This window comes from Oryzias latipes, chromosome 4 (genome assembly GCF_002234675.1).
Source record: "Oryzias latipes chromosome 4, ASM223467v1".
In the NCBI taxonomy this organism is placed as follows: domain Eukaryota; kingdom Metazoa; phylum Chordata; class Actinopteri; order Beloniformes; family Adrianichthyidae; genus Oryzias; species Oryzias latipes.
In genome coordinates, this window is record NC_019862.2 from 14,348,356 (window position 1) to 14,364,186 (window position 15,831).

Here is a 15,831-nt window from a genome sequence, read left to right on the forward strand (position 1 = left end):
ATGGTACCCATAACTTAATATTTTGTTGCTCAACCTTTTGAGGCAATCTCTGCAATGAAACGGTTTCTGTATTTGTCAATGAGCCTTCTGCACCTGTCCACAGGTATTTTGGCCCACTCCTCCTCAAACTGCTCCAGTTGTCTCAGGTTTGACGGGTGTCTTCTCCAAATGGCATGTTTCAGCTCCTTCCACAGATGTTCAATGGGATTCAGATCTGGGCTCATAGAAGGCCACTTTAGAATAGTCCAACGCTTTTCTCTGAGCCATTCTTGGGGGTTTTTGGCTGTGTGTTTTGGATCGTTGTCCTGTTGGAAGACCCATGACCTGCGACTGAGACCAAGCTTTCTGACACTAGGCAGCACATTTCTATCTAGAATGCCTTGATAATCTGGAGATTTCATTTTACCTTGCACAACTTCAAGACACCCTGTTCCAGATGCAGCAAATTAGCCCCCAAACAGAACTGAGCCTCCTCCATGTTTCACAGTGGGGACAGTGTTCTTTTCGTTGTATGCTTCATTTTTGAGTCTACGAACACAGAGCTGATGTGCCTTACCAAAAAGCTCCAGTTTTGTCTCATCTGTCCAAAGGACATTTTCCCAGAAGCTTTGTGGCTTGTCAACATGCATTTTTAAAATTTCCAGTCTGGCTTTTTTATGATTTCCTTTCAACAGTGGTGTCCTCCTTGGTCGTCTCCCATGAAGTCCACTCTGGCTCAAACAACGACGAATGGTGCGATCTGACACTGATGTACCTTGATCTAGTTCACCTTTAATGTCTCTGGAGGTTCTTCTGGGCTCTTTGGATACAGTTCCAACTATCCGTCTCCTCAATTTGTCATCAATTTCCGTCTTCCGGCCATGTCCAGAGATGTTGGCTACTGTCCCCTGGGTCTTAAACTTCTGAATAATATGTGCCACTGTCCTCACAGGAACTTCAAGCTGCTTAGAGATGGTTTTATAGCCTTTACCTTTACCATGTTTGTCTATAATTTTGTTTCTAATGTCCTGGGACAATTCTCTCCTTCGCTTTCTGTTGTCCATGTTCAGTGTGGTACACAGCTTTTCACCAAACAGCAACGGGACTATTTGTCTCCCTTTAAATAGGCAGACTGACTGATTATGGGTTTGAAAACAGCTGTGATGTCAATTAAAGGACATACCTGAGTTCATCATGACCCCCTGGGCAATTAGTTCTCAGTCTTTTATGTAGGTACCATCATTTTTGTCCAGCCCTAGTTCATTAGTTTTTTAAATAATTCTGTTAATCAACAACTCAAAAGTAATGGCTGATATTGATTATTTAATTTTCAATACATTTTTATTTATTGTCACTTTTGAACGTTTCAAGTCATTTCAGTGAGCATTGTGGACTTTTTTTCTTTCTTTAACTGAGGGATACCAACAATTTTGTCCACCACTGTAGGTCTAACACTACCAGGAGGTAACCATCCAGACATTAAAGTGTAACAATTAACCGATTTTTATTCCTAAAATCCAACCAGATCAATCTAAGTTGTAAATCAAGCCAACCCAAACCGTTATAAAATTGTTTCAAAACTAAATCAATCGATTTTATTGATATTAGAAAATACCATATGGATTGAGGCACGGTAGGTTTTTCTTAATTACTATGATGTAAAAACAACAAGTATTAACACCGTGGCGGAAAAAATAACCAAGCCATCATTACATCTTAAATGTAAAATGTATTTAAGTCTACACTTTCCCTGGAGCCTGGGAAATGAAAGCAGCCAAAAGTACTTAAGCACTGCCTGCGTTTCTTTCTCCAGTCACAAGCTGATGCTAGAGAGATGTGAGCAGCGGGGCGTAAAAACACTTCCAGTTTCCCTCTACCATACTTCTCCCAGAAAGCCAGCCCAGAGGTCAGCACAATCAGAACCTATGAGCAACAAAAGGCCCTAGTTAGGCATCCACCTCAGTGCCTGAGCCAAAGGCCAGCTTAGCAGGGCGAGACTGTCCATTAGGCAAGACCCCGGAAAACCCCAGAGGCGCGAGGTGAAAAGGGTTAGAATGGAGAATAAAAACAGTATCAACCCAGATGCATACACAGACACATTCTCAAAGACATACACAGATCATCTGAGGCCTTGTTTGACACCGCTGTCAGGAGGCAGTGAAGAGGAAAGACAAGACCCTGTGACATCCACAGACATCCTATGCACACACAAAAAAGCATGCACATTTAGACATCTCCATAAATTAAAAGAAAAAAATACAGTGAGAGGTGAGGTTTGTTTTGTTATTTTCCTATTATGGGTCCACATCACCGACTGCAGCAGAACACATTTAAGACTTCATAAAATAAATAATTTTCAATCTTTTTGGAGGATATGGTTGTTTTTGTGTGAATTTGCCTCTGCAGAAATACATTTTTTGCGTAGCACACATTGGGGCTTTGTCCCGCACAGGAAATTGTCGGCAATGTCTCTGGGTCAGTAATGCATTTAAGACGCTAAAATGACGTATACTTGCATAGTGCTTTTCTAACTTTAAAGGCCCATAGCGCTGTACAGTCACAGTCCCATTCACACACACATGCACACACTGCGGCCGAAAACTGGCGCCAACCGTCCACCAGAGGCAAGGTGGGGTTCAGTGTCTTGCCTAAGAACACTTGAACATATCGGCAGGGAAAGTGGGAATTGTACCAACAAACATCAGATCAGACCACCCTACCGCTGCACCACAGCTAATGCAACCAACCTTCATATTTGGCTTTCATGGTTTTTGTTGTCCTCGATAATTGTAGATTCTTTCTATTACTACTTTTACTTAATTTATGTTCAATTTCATGACTGTTTCCCTTTGCTCATCTTTTTGTCATCGTTTTCCACAATAAACAATTTCCACTTCTTTACCTCAATTCACCTGTTCTCTTCCAAGCACTGCTGCTTTTCTGAATCACTCCATCCTTGGGGTGCCATAGAGTCTCCTCTGAGCCCCACATATCATTGCTTAGGTCAGCCTCTCCGGCACCCCGCTAGCCAACCTCTGCACACGCACAGAGACTGTTCCACCAACATTGCACTCTCCATCTTCTTCCTTCCGCAGGGTCAACCCTCGCCTCCCTCAGGGATGAGCCCACCAATCATGTCCATCAGTTTCTCTTCTTTACCCCTTTCTCTCAGACCACTGCGACTTCACCATCCAAATCGACCCGTCTCCCCTGCCTCCCCCCTCCACTGTGGCCACCAATCACAGCATGTCAGCCATCCAGTCCTGATGAAGCATGGTGTCAGAGAAGCACTCAGAGCTGCTGAGGATGAGGCCTCTGGAGACCTGCCGCCTCTCTCCTTCCCTTTCCCTTTGTCGCCCAGTTCTGTCCGAATGGCGACACAGGAAGTTTCTGAGATGGAAGTGAGTGAAGAGGCAATAAGTTTTGATGACATTGTTTTACATTAAAAAAAAACATAAAATAAAGATGTTAATCATGTACAGCACAGACGAAAAGTTTGGACACACCTTCTCATTCAAATGAATGGGAAAGGTGTGTCCAAACTTTTGGTCTATACTGTATGACGTTAGACCAAAACAAGAGCTAAAATATTCACAAAATTTTGAAGATTGATATTAAGTTTTATGTCCATTGATACACAAATTATTCTTTTAGTAGAATTATCATACGGAGCCCATGTCCTAACATTAAGATATAAAAATATATCTTGTTCCCACAGATTAATATCTTGTTCCCACAGATTATTATCTCGTTCGCACGAAATACTATTCCGTTCCCACAAGTTACTATACTACCAATCATTGGTCTTGTTGTTACACCTTGGTCACAAGGACACGGTGATTGGCCAATGATTGGCTGCAAAGCATGCTGGGAAACGTGACGTAGTGCTATTGTTGTTATGCTACGAGCTAAAGGTAAGTGCATCAGGCGAAGCAGCCAGCTTAATATGATATTTTTCAGATTTTCATGGAGAAAATAACAGATCAACCATTCTTGCTTTTATTTTTGCCCCTATTGAATGCTCACAGAGACACGGAAGTAGCGGCAGGAAGCGGCTTTTGCAGCAAGATGACTGAGGGCGTACCAGATCATCATCATGTGAATGAACGTGAATACGATGGATGCTTTGTGCTTTTTGAAATAAATAAATCTGTTCTCTAAACATCCTCCGTGTCTTCAATGCAATGTAATGAGACACACACAGACAGAAATGTGAAGGTATCTGCTGTAAATCTATGACGTAAATTAATAACAGGATATTATCGGCTAGTCAGTTAGCATGTAGCCTAATAGCCTTCGAATGTAAAGCGACTGACTGCTAAAGTTAATAAAAGACAAGTCCTGAATATTATTATTCCTATTCGACCCTAAACTACAATATCAGCTGTCTGTCTGTCAACCGACCAGCCAGTTGCCCAAATGGCGGCATACATCAAAGAGCTCTGCGGCGGCGCTAGTAGTAGCCTAGCAGGAGCTATCGTATGACAAAGCAGCCTAGTTATCATAAATCTTTTGATATTTCTTCTTATATTCATTGAGACGGTAATAAAGTGATCATTTTTGTTTTTCATGTTCCTTTTTTGAACGAATATGGGTCACAGAGACACGGAAGTTACAGCTGAAAGCGGCTTTTGCCGGCGTACAGAGAGCATATCCGCGTGAATAATTATTGCGTTCGAACGAATTAATTATTGCGTTCGAACAACATAATTATTGCGTTCGCACGAGTTAATCATTTCGAGGGAACGGAATAGTATTTAGAGGGAACGCAATAGTATATTGTGTGAACGCAATAGTATTTCGTGCGAACGAGATAATAATATGTGGGAACAAGATATTAATCTGTGGGAACAAGATATATTTTTATATCTTAATGTCAGGACACGGGCTCCGTATTATCAATTTAAATTGAATTCTTTAAAGGCTCCAAGTAATGTTTAACCATCCTTTTGTATCTTGTAATAACAGTCTTGACAGAGTTTAAATTACTATCATATAAAGAAAAGCGAGAGCTGTCTCCTGTCAGAATCAGGTGTTCAGAGGAACTTAGAAGATTATATTTAAAAATAAAAAAACTGATAGAAAGCTTCTCCCTCTGTCCCTTTACCAATACTAATTAGTGGAAGCATCAAGTCTCTTGTCATGGACATCAAACTTAAAAGAAAAAATGCTCCTCTTTCTCTCATTATCTACCTTTAAATGCTCCAATCCAGCATTGTTTTGTTTAACTACATTCGACTTGACAGTAATACTCGTGACAGCGTGATATGCAGTCGTAAAAAAAAGAACTTTCACTTCAGCAGCATGGAGCAGTTTTCCTCCGTCTTACATGCAGCAGACACTGTAAAATCTGAGTCCACAGGTGAAGGTTTTCAGAGAAAACTTTTTTATTGCTACTATGTACGCTAGATAAATTCTAAAAACAAGATGTAATTTTTTTTCCATAAAATTCAGATTTTCAATTGTTTAACCACTTCTTTCAACAAACGTTTTACATATTTGCTAGAAAACGGGTGTACCACTATAAACTGCTTGAGCTACATCATTATTGGGATAACCCAAGACTTATTATACCTCAGTCAATTTACCCTTAACATAAGTATAAACAGGTAACGTAAAGCTGGTACAAAAATTCTTACGGAGTTTTTAAAGGAACTATTGCAGTGACTTCTTGTGCATTAAGCTGTCACCGCAAAGGTTTAAGAGGTACTGGTAGCCAGTGCTCTTTGGAAGAAAAATAATAAATAAATTATAGCAGCATTAAGTCACAATGTGGCTTAAATGAAAGGATCCATAATTTCTCTCCACTAAAAGTGACTGCTGTGTTCAGCATATACATAATAAAACGGCAACACGCTCAGAGAAAGAGGTTCTAGGAAATATTTTAAAATGGTCCATAAACAGAATTTGAGAGTCTTGGAATCAGTACATTTTCTAAATTGATTATACATAGCAGCGAGCGTCCGTATCAAAGGAAGGAGATTTCCTTGAGATCAAATCTCGCACACTCTGCAACCTTGGAATAAAAAGAAAAACATCATGTCATGCAGTCAAGTCTGGGCAGTGTGCAGCAGAGAGATCAAAGGTTCAGTCTAACAGTAAAATGTGTGAAGTAGCCATGCAGAGTTAACATCACATTTGGTTTACAGTTTACAGAGGGCCTTACTGTATAAGCTATTTATAATTCAACATTTTCTTTATTACTCTTATAACACTAGCAGACAGGCAAAAAAAAAAAAAAATACAAAGTTTGTGGATCATTTGCAACTCCATGCAACAGTAGTTTGTGAGGGGAAATATAACATAGCTGATATTTTTGGTGGGGAAAAAAAAGAAGGTTAGTGAAACTACAACGACCAATGAAAAACAGCATGCAGCATCGTGGAGAATAAACAGAGAAGGGGGACATCTATTGGAAAAACAAAAAAAAAAACATGTTTTGATTAAAAATGTAAAACTATATTTCTGTTAAAAAAAAGGACTTCGAATGAATGAAAATGTATAGTTTGATGACAAAGTGAACTTTACTCATATACATATTCATCACGAATAAAACAAATCTTTAAACAATAACCCTAAATCCATTGGGAAAAAAACAAAAAAAAAATGTCACCCTGGTGCAAAAGTACAAACATTTGGTGAAAGATTTGGCACCATCTTCCTAAATTATGGGATAACTCCAATAATATGTCCTTTTCCAATACTGTCCTTCATGATGGGTCTATAAACTATAAGTACTCAAATAAGTACTCAAAATGAAAATAAACAGATGAAGTGATATTAGTGGAATTTGAAAAAGTTACCACATTTTGCAAAAAGTAAGTGCAGCAGCATGCAAAAGCTTGCATTTGTGTGAGCATCAGGATATTTTTGTGTGCTGTGAAGTTGCTGACAGCACAAAAGTTTTTAAATGGCCCGATGTTTGAGGAGCTTGCCCAGTATTCCCCATCCCGTCTTCAGTTCTTCACAGGCGAAGTGAGCCATCCATACACCATGCTGCGGTTAGATGGACTTAGCTGCAAGTGTGTGTATGTGTGTGTTCTGTCTGCTGCTGTGCTTTTTCAACAGCTTTGGGAGGAGATCTGAGAGGAAACGGACAGATTTCCATCTGTCTGCTTCATTTGCAAAAAAAAAAGGCAAAAAAAAACTTCTTAGGATTCAAATATATGCTTTAGCCACCTCTCCCTTTCCCTCCCTCTCTCAATCTCTATCTAAGTGGCATCTGCGGATGACCAGCGCGTCGAGAGTCTCGGGGGCTGAGGGAAGAATAGAGGAAGCAGGAGGGGAAAAGAGGAGGCTAGAGGAAGAGATGAGGAGAAAGAGGGAGCAGGCGCCTCTCACTTCTTATTTCCCCAGCACCATCCCGGCGTGCCAGCCAGCCTGCAGTCTGTTCTCCTTTGAGCTTTCAGTTCTAGCACTGAACAGAAAAAAATCAATTCATATTTCCATAATCCACACTCCTGTCTGCTTGTCTTTGTCTCTCCCACTCCCTCCATCCTGATCCGTCTTTCTCCCCTCGTTCTGTTTCCATTTCTCTCCCTCTCTCCAGCTCTCTCCCCTGGGGAAGACTAACCCCTCCACCCTGATCCTACGGCCTACAAATGTCATTACGCTGAGCAACAATAACAGGCGAAACAAAAGGAGGCCTTGCTCTGAGCCCTGAGCCTCTCTGCAGAAACTGTTGGCTGCTGCTGCCATATGCTGGCCAGCTCAGGCCGCAGAACACCGAGACTGTGGCTACAGAAGACTCCAGCCATCTACCCACAAAGACCGAAAGGAGCCTTAATCCTTGTAATGAGGCCTGTGAATTCAGTCTTTATGTATATGGGGGGAAAGGGCCAATCCTTCTGTACACAGCACGCTAACTAGCCATATTAAGGGCCATCTTATCCACACAAACGATCTGGTCAACAACAGAATAAAAGGAAAATAGATTTGGGGGGGCGGGCTAAAGAGACATGTTAAAAAGGACAGATGATGTCCAAATGAACTCAAACGCTTTTATATTTTAATCTAGTTTTAAGATTTAACTGTTTGGGTTTGTAATCTAGTTTTAAGATTTAACTGTTTGGGTTTGTTTGTGTTTCAGTCATGACGTCTTTGCTACAATTGTCTGCCCCCTATTCCTTTCTGGTTTCCTTACTCCCTTTATGTCTTACTTTGGTAGTTTTGGCTTTGGTACTTACAGGGCAGGCACACTTTGCCTGGAGCATCGCTCTCTGTGTCTGTTTACTTCTCAAAGTCCATCAGAGACGAGGGAGAACTGTTGAAAATCAGAACTAAAGCTCTAAACTCAAAATGTGGTGAACCAACGGTCACATTATTGCTATTTGTCAATGCATTGCTTTATTTTAGTTGATGAGCATGTGGATCCATCTATCTATTAAACAGTTGCTGTACCTCCTGTATTTTGTGGCCGATTTTGACATATAAACAAAGATCATATTTGGCTCTTACATTTTCACTTGGCACAACTGCTGGAGCAAAGTTCTCAGATATGCACTTGATGACGAGAAGCTGCATAACGAGCATAAACTGCTCCTCTGGGCGAGGTGTACACATGCAATATTATTAAAGGATCTTAGATCATTTGATCCCATTTTTGATCTTGTTTTGAAAATGAAGTCAACAGAATGAAATAAAGACGCCATGCTGCGGTCTTTTAAATAAAATCACACCCAGCCAAGTGTGCACAGTGTCCCCTGGAGACAGCTGACGGAGTCTATGACTGGCATAAAGGATAATTTAGTGTTTAGAATTTATTTAGAAGTTCAGGCCGTCATTTTTATTAGTGATCATGACTTCCTTTTCATCAGGTAAACTGCAGTAAAAGAAACGTTTTAGTGTTTTAGTGTTTGAGGACTGGAGAATTTATTCTAAATAACCCAGAATCCCTGCAGGTTGTGAACACACTTCCTGGTTTCTTTCAAATACCATTTCATTATATTTGTCATACATATTGAACTTTTTAAATTAGTCAGATTCATTTTTTAATTAAACTGGTTTTTGTAAACACTGCTAATGACCTTAAATTGAGCTTTCGATTACAATTAAGGAACTTTTTGTGTCTCCAGTTGTAGGTGATACAAGGTAGTGTTACTCATTTATTTTATTTTTTTACTACCCAAAGTAAAGTCAGACCATTTAAGCTACGTTCACAACACCCTGGGCAACCCACGTTCAAGCACCTACTTCCAATGAAAAGTCTATGTAAACACCTTTAAATGCGCGTCTCAGACTTCCCCCTTCAAAATTCTCGCGGTCAGGCGTCGCTACCCATGTTTCTTTAACAGTTTTTGGGCTCCATGAACAAAATGTACAGATATTGAACGCGCAATCACAGTTAAACCAGGTTGAACTCTGACTAATCAGGGACTCCGATTTGGTAGCGACATTTGGATGGTGTCCCTCTCACTTCACGGAAGTGCCAACCGAATTATATTAAACTATGTCTAGGTCTGAATTCCCTCCCTACTACCTAACTATTAAAAGCTATATAGTGCGGGACTATCTAGTGCGTTGGAATTTAAAAGTAATTCGGACAGCATGCCCAGTACTTTTTTTTTTTTTTTTAAATCGGCGAATATGGAGTGACCGGTTTCATAAAGTGAAAATCTTATTGATATGAACGTTTCGCGACAGCTATTTATGAACCCACTGAGTTCTGAAGATGAAAATGTTGATGGTTTGATAAAAAAAATACATTTAAATACTTTTTTTTTCTCAATAATTGTTCAAACCCAATGCATTGTGGTCTACATTCACCAATCTAGTGAGCATCGAAGCACACTGATTTTTTTCAGAGACTTTTGGGAAGTTTTTAGAGCGCTTAGATTTGGAATTGTAGATTGGGACAGCACTACAAAGTGGTGAATGCACTGTACAGTGCACTATATAGTGAGTAGTGAAGGAATTCGGACAGAGCCCAGGTCTTTCATATATTGGAATAGAGCTGTAAAAAGAAAAAGCCTGGAGTGAGATTTGCAAGATTTGCTCCGCTTTGACACTTTGCACAGAAACCTCCAACTGTGGGTGGCAGAAATGCAGAAATAAACGGTAGTAAAAGAAGAAGCCCCTCCCTGCTTATCCAGTGTGAACACCATAGCCTAAATAAGCGTTCTTGAACACACTTCACAGGCTCGGTGTGTCCGTAGCTTTAGAATACCTTTTTGTTAAGCAAATTCATTCTCTTTTAGAACTTAAATGCAGATAATTAAAATATTATTCATTTAGTCCCCATCTGTCTCTCCCTCTGAATGACTGTTAAGAGCGAGGAACCTTGGGAACCTGCTGGTGGACAAATGGATTAACATTCATTTACCAATTCATTTCATTTATTTTTCAGATAGTTCAGTTTAGATCACAACATTATAACATTACTGAATCAAGATTGAGGTAGTTTGGAAAACACGATGGGGCTTCACCTCTGAATATTTGATACGCCGTGCCATGTTGCAAAAAGGTGTTTTTGATACTGAAAGTGAATACAAAAAGACTACAAGTGTTAGACAAAAGCCAGGAGGCAGAGTGGGACAATAGAGGGAGCAAAAGGCAGACATGAGGAGGAAAAAGGTGGAAAACAGAAATGTGCATTCCTATCACGGTTGCATGATAATTACTGATCCGTCGGTTATTGAAGACCTGCTCACTGCTTTTCATTACCAACAACAGTAACAGTCAGAACGGGTGAGACGGAAAGGGGGAATGGGGAGGAGGAGAAAAAGAGAGGAAGCACTGAGGAAGCACTCCAGGAGAGCAGTGGTGGTGGTGGTGGTGATAGGTGCTGGGGGAGGTTACCACAGGAAGGCAGGGTGAGTAAGGGCGTGAGGAAAGGAAGGAGAAGGGAGAAGAAGAGGTGGTGGAGGTTGTCTTTAACAGTGAACGAGCAAGAGATTTGGAGAGAGTGGAAAGAAAAAGCAGAGTGTGTTCCAACCTGGTCTGTGTGGTCCTGGGGGAAGCTCCACAGCACGGTTGGATCTAGAGGTAATTGACAGACAGCATTAATCAGCGGGTGAGAAACACACCGTCTTCGCTAGCTGCCTCAGAACACATACATATTAATGAGAGGGGTGGGGGCAAGGGTGGCTGCTGCAAGTCTGTGCACGCACACACACATTCATCCCAACACAAACACACACTTGCACATAAAAAAAAAGACAAGAGACCACGTCTAGGCTGTATATGCTGTAAATATGCAAATCTATATTCTCAGTGTAGATATGATGGCTTATATTATACACCAAATCACTGACATTTGAGAAAGTTGCAGAAAAACTCTCGGGTTTATTTGCTTAATTATTCCTACATTAATACAAACCTTACAGTTTTGCTGAAAAGATGCAAATCGGAAAGCAAAGAGCTTATTACTATATCAGAGATTTGTACGCTCATTTTCTTTGTTGTACAAAGAAACACCCGTGCAGATGTGAGGAAGTCATTTTTTGGCTAATAAACTATGTTAGCTGGAGCTTTTTGACAGGTTTTATAGAAATAATGTGTTGTTGGAATGTAGATGACATGAAATAAAAATGAATTTGAAATAAAGGGTCAAAGAACTGTGTTGTCCTCAGCTGTGCGTTTTTAATTTAAACAATGAAGAAGCAGAATTCTGAGTTTAATGACTCACTCCGATCATCTTTTGATCTATTGAGAAACTGTTCTGAGTGGTCTTTTAAGTATTATGCAGTTTTTAGCCCCAAAAAAAGTGGTTTCTTGGACGAAGTTTCTGCAGACGTACATGGATCTTATTGTCTGCAAGTGGAGGCATCAGAATCAGGCGGAGCAGGGAGCTTGTAAATTTTATGTAACAACTACAAGCTTTTTCAAATGGCATTTTTTCATCTTCTCCTGATTCACAATTTTTTATATAAAGAAATACTCAGAAACACAGTTATAATCTTCATTTTCTTCATACATGCCCTCCTTCATAAGAAAAATGCTCCAAGAACTTTTGAAAACACCAAAAACACAATTTTCATTACAGTTGGTCTTTAACGGATCTACCACAAAAACAAATACATATGAAAACTAAAGAAATTGATTAAAACATCTGGAAGATCAACCAAACAGAACAAACAATGTAAAACAATCAATAGTGGTAAATTCTGTTTTTAGTTTAATCTGCAGAATTTTAGTGTATGAATGGAACATCTACAACAGATGACTGACTCGCAGATGACAAAAAAGCTGACAGACGAGTGCAAAATAACATGTTATCTGGCTTAGAAGGAAGCTTTGTGGTTTGCAGAATCCTTGCACCTTTCTTCCAAAGAAAGCTTACAAACTCTAGACAGAACTGAACTTGACACATGCATGTGACACATGCTGAAAACAGGCAGTCACTCAGCCATAGCCTGAACACAGGGGTCTCTAGTAAACATGGCTTCCACAGCTCCAGGTTTAGCATGCGACCCTGGTGGGAACAGCGAGGGTTTGAAGAGACTGGCTTTTACATGACAAGGTAGAAAAGCTCACCCCCCTTCACCCCAAAATCTTTCCACAAACACATTATTGTAATATCTGAAAATCCCACACCAGAATAAGTTAATCAGTTAAACAAATGGAGTAAACAATTATCTAATCACAACGTTTGATCCTATTCCGAAGCTTGAGGGGAAAAAAAGTATTTCTTAGTGTGATGCACACACACAATGTGAAGACTTTATTTGTAGTTAACAAACAAGACTGTGTGTGAATGGGATGAACCATAATGTCTTATGTAATCCTATTAGAGCCGTTTTTTGGGCTCGTCCTGAAGAAGCTCGGCACAGATGAGACAAAGCTGCACAGAGACATCACCCCTTTTCTTCTAACCCCATGAACATTCATAAGTTTAGTATATTTAATGCTAATTTACTGTGTCAGAAATGCAAAGCCCCACCTGCAGGATGACAGAGGGGGATGAAGAGGAATAAGAGGATGGATGCACCTCCCTGCAGTAACTGGTGGCTATTAAAACAGGAAGGGATTCTAACTTTGAAAACCCCATTTTATCCACACTGGACACGTTCCAGTACACTCGACACAATGCGACATCAAGATCTCTGCAGAGGAGTGTCCCACGGCTCATCAACAAGTTTGTAAAAAACAAAACAGGCAATTGGCTGTATAAATCTTTTTTGGGTATAGATTAAAAAAAATTAGGGCTAAAGGAGGTCATATTACCTGTAAACTTAACTACCTCTTTACCGTATTTATTTTGTGCTGACACATTCTGTTTATTATTGAGTGACACACCTTGAGAGTAGTGTTGAACCACACAAGCAGGACACAAAACGCTTGCAAAGAAGCCAATTATATGCATTACCAGCCCTTTCTCTTGCTGGAGAAAGCATACAGCATGAACTTTTCCAAACACAGACACTTATAAATCCCTTCTTTTTTCACATATTTTTCTCATCTCCATCTTCCTGTCCACTTTTGTCATGCTCCCAACCCTTTTTAATCAAACAAATCGTTTCAATCTTTGAGCTTTTATCCTGTTCAGATGCTGCACCCAAACCTACACTATCCTCACCTACATCCATGTTCATGCTGGTCATGTGTGCGTGTTTGGTGGTGGGGGGCAGCCCCCGGGGGAAGGTGAAGGCAGAAAGTTGAAGGTTACAGAGCTGAAGAGAATCCCTGCTGCTTCACTCAGGGACACAAATGTCATGGTGAGAGATCCTAAATCAGTTATTGAAACCACTTTTTATAAAATAACTAAAACAAAACACAAGTCATCTGATTTAGTTTTGCAATAGTTTACTTTGGATTTTGTAATAAACAAAGATATGTCAAATAAAATGTATAAAAAAAATTAAAAAAAAACAACAGCTCCCAATTCTCTTTTTGTAGATAACAAGATCTTATGACTCACTATAAAAATGCTAAACTCAGTTTTCTACAGAAACATCGACAATGGAGGATTGGAATCAGAGATGCAATCGTTCTTGTAGAGAGAATAAGCATGAGAATAAAAAAGCAGCACATTTTTTAGAAACTGTATTTTGTTTTACATTCTTGAATAATGCATGCCCGGTGTTGCAAATAGGGATTCAAGAATTGATTCACAAATCAAATTGGAAAAATAAAAATTTCCAACCGATTGTTTCCATTGGGCAAATCAGATTTTCTGAAAAGCTTTTTTGGTGTTATTGCAAATCCATTTTTTCCCCCTTCATCTTTATCCTCTTTTTTTTTTAGTTCAGGATGTCAGAAAAGCTACAGTTATCCAAAGATTGTCCAGGAACTGCTTTTTTCTGAGGCTGTAGGTGTAGCTGAATCATTGAGTTTCCACATAAAGTTAGGGATTTGGAGGGAGCACGAAGAAAATAAGCAGGAATTCCCATAAGTTGCTGTCTATCTAAAAAGACGGTATGTGTTTGGGCACATTTTAAATTCTTCACTGATTTGTATTAGACAGGTCTAGATGAAACTTATTTATCTCTGCAAGGTTTGCAAACTAAAAGTCATATACATTTCGGACATTATTATAACTTCAGCACTAATCTGTGACCAAAAGATACAAAGCTAAACAAGTCAAACATCATCTGCTGGCCAACACCGACTGTGCAACTGTTCCAGCATAAGAAATTCCAAACAGGGTGAAGAAAATAATAATAAACCACCAGTTTTATCTGAAGAAATGCACCCACACGGCAGAGTTGACAAAGGTTTAGATTTTTTATTCAAACAGCTCGCCCAAAGTATGTCACCCAATTGCATCACTCGTGAAGAGAAAGCTCTACTCAGCAGCGCACACAAAGCTAGATGAAGACTTTTATTCAAAGAACCTCGTTGCATTCAAAGACCAGCTGGACATAAACACTAAAGTTATGTCCAAACACCTGAAAGATCTTGCTTCTGCCTAAACTGCAGTGATGCGCATTTGAAATTTTGTTTTGAACAAGAACTGTAAAACAACATTAGATCTAACTTGAAAGGGGTTCTATTGTGTAACTTTGTCTGAAATCACATTTCTTTAAATAACTGTCAAACATAGATTATGAGTTGAACCACAAAATGAAGTGAAATTGATTTATTTACCTAAAGATTCTTAGCCTCATTGACTTGTTCAAATCTGCCTCTTATTCAGCAACCCGCTTCAAGGCCAAAAGCACATGGACTGAAGGTGTGTCAATTACATTTATTAAAGTTTGCTAAATCTGTAAAAAAGCTGGTGGAAGCAGCATAAAAACAGCCTGTTTTATGTGAGACCCATGGTTCCCAAGCTGACAGGGTGAAAACAACCGAAGGCACATTTCACCCTGTTGGAGTGTAAACAGATCCAGTGGGTGAGAATTGAATTGAAATCACCTATTGAGAGTTAGATTCCTCCATTCACACCCAAGAAAATGGAGGTGGGCAACTTTGATGACTAGTTCAAGCAGTAATCATTGGTTCCTGTCTGCGTGCATGAGTGTTTGTGTGCAAATGTGTACCGCATGAATGGAGATATGTTTACAGCTCAGGAGAGAACATTTATTATACAGTAACATGTCCATCGATTCCCAGGGGCTTCAAGCTCGGCTGACCTCCCACAGTCACTGGGAGGGCAACATGCTGTCAGCCCCTGAACAGTGACACAGACACTGGTGAGATGCAGGCAGGCACTGGTGGGTTGATGTGTTCAGAATGAAAAGATTTTAGGAATTTGTAGGACACCTGTGCTCTGAAAGTAAAAAAAAAAAAAAAGGGGTTAATGGGTAAATGAACAGGAAGCAGAGCAAAAGAACAAAAAGTAGGAAGAGATGAATCCAAAATGAGGAGAGCAGCTCAAAAGTTTCCAACCTACACCTTTTCTGGATCTAACATGCTGTATATAAACAGAATAACATAGCCTCACATATACATGAAGTGAGATAAGAAGAA

At 39.8% G+C, this 15,831-nt stretch overlaps 1 protein-coding gene across 2 annotated transcripts in view; it reads right to left on the reverse strand.

Annotated features, from left to right (window-relative positions):
* The window catches only part of dennd1b (DENN domain containing 1B), a 106,020-nt gene that overhangs the window by 71,034 nt on the left and 19,155 nt on the right, over positions 1-15,831 (reverse strand). For both annotated transcript variants that reach the window (XM_011474042.3, XM_011474043.3), the window contains exon 3: positions 10,913-10,956. In XM_011474042.3, the coding sequence (XP_011472344.1) occupies positions 10,913-10,956 (44 nt within the window). The remainder of the gene's footprint in view (positions 1-10,912; positions 10,957-15,831) is intronic.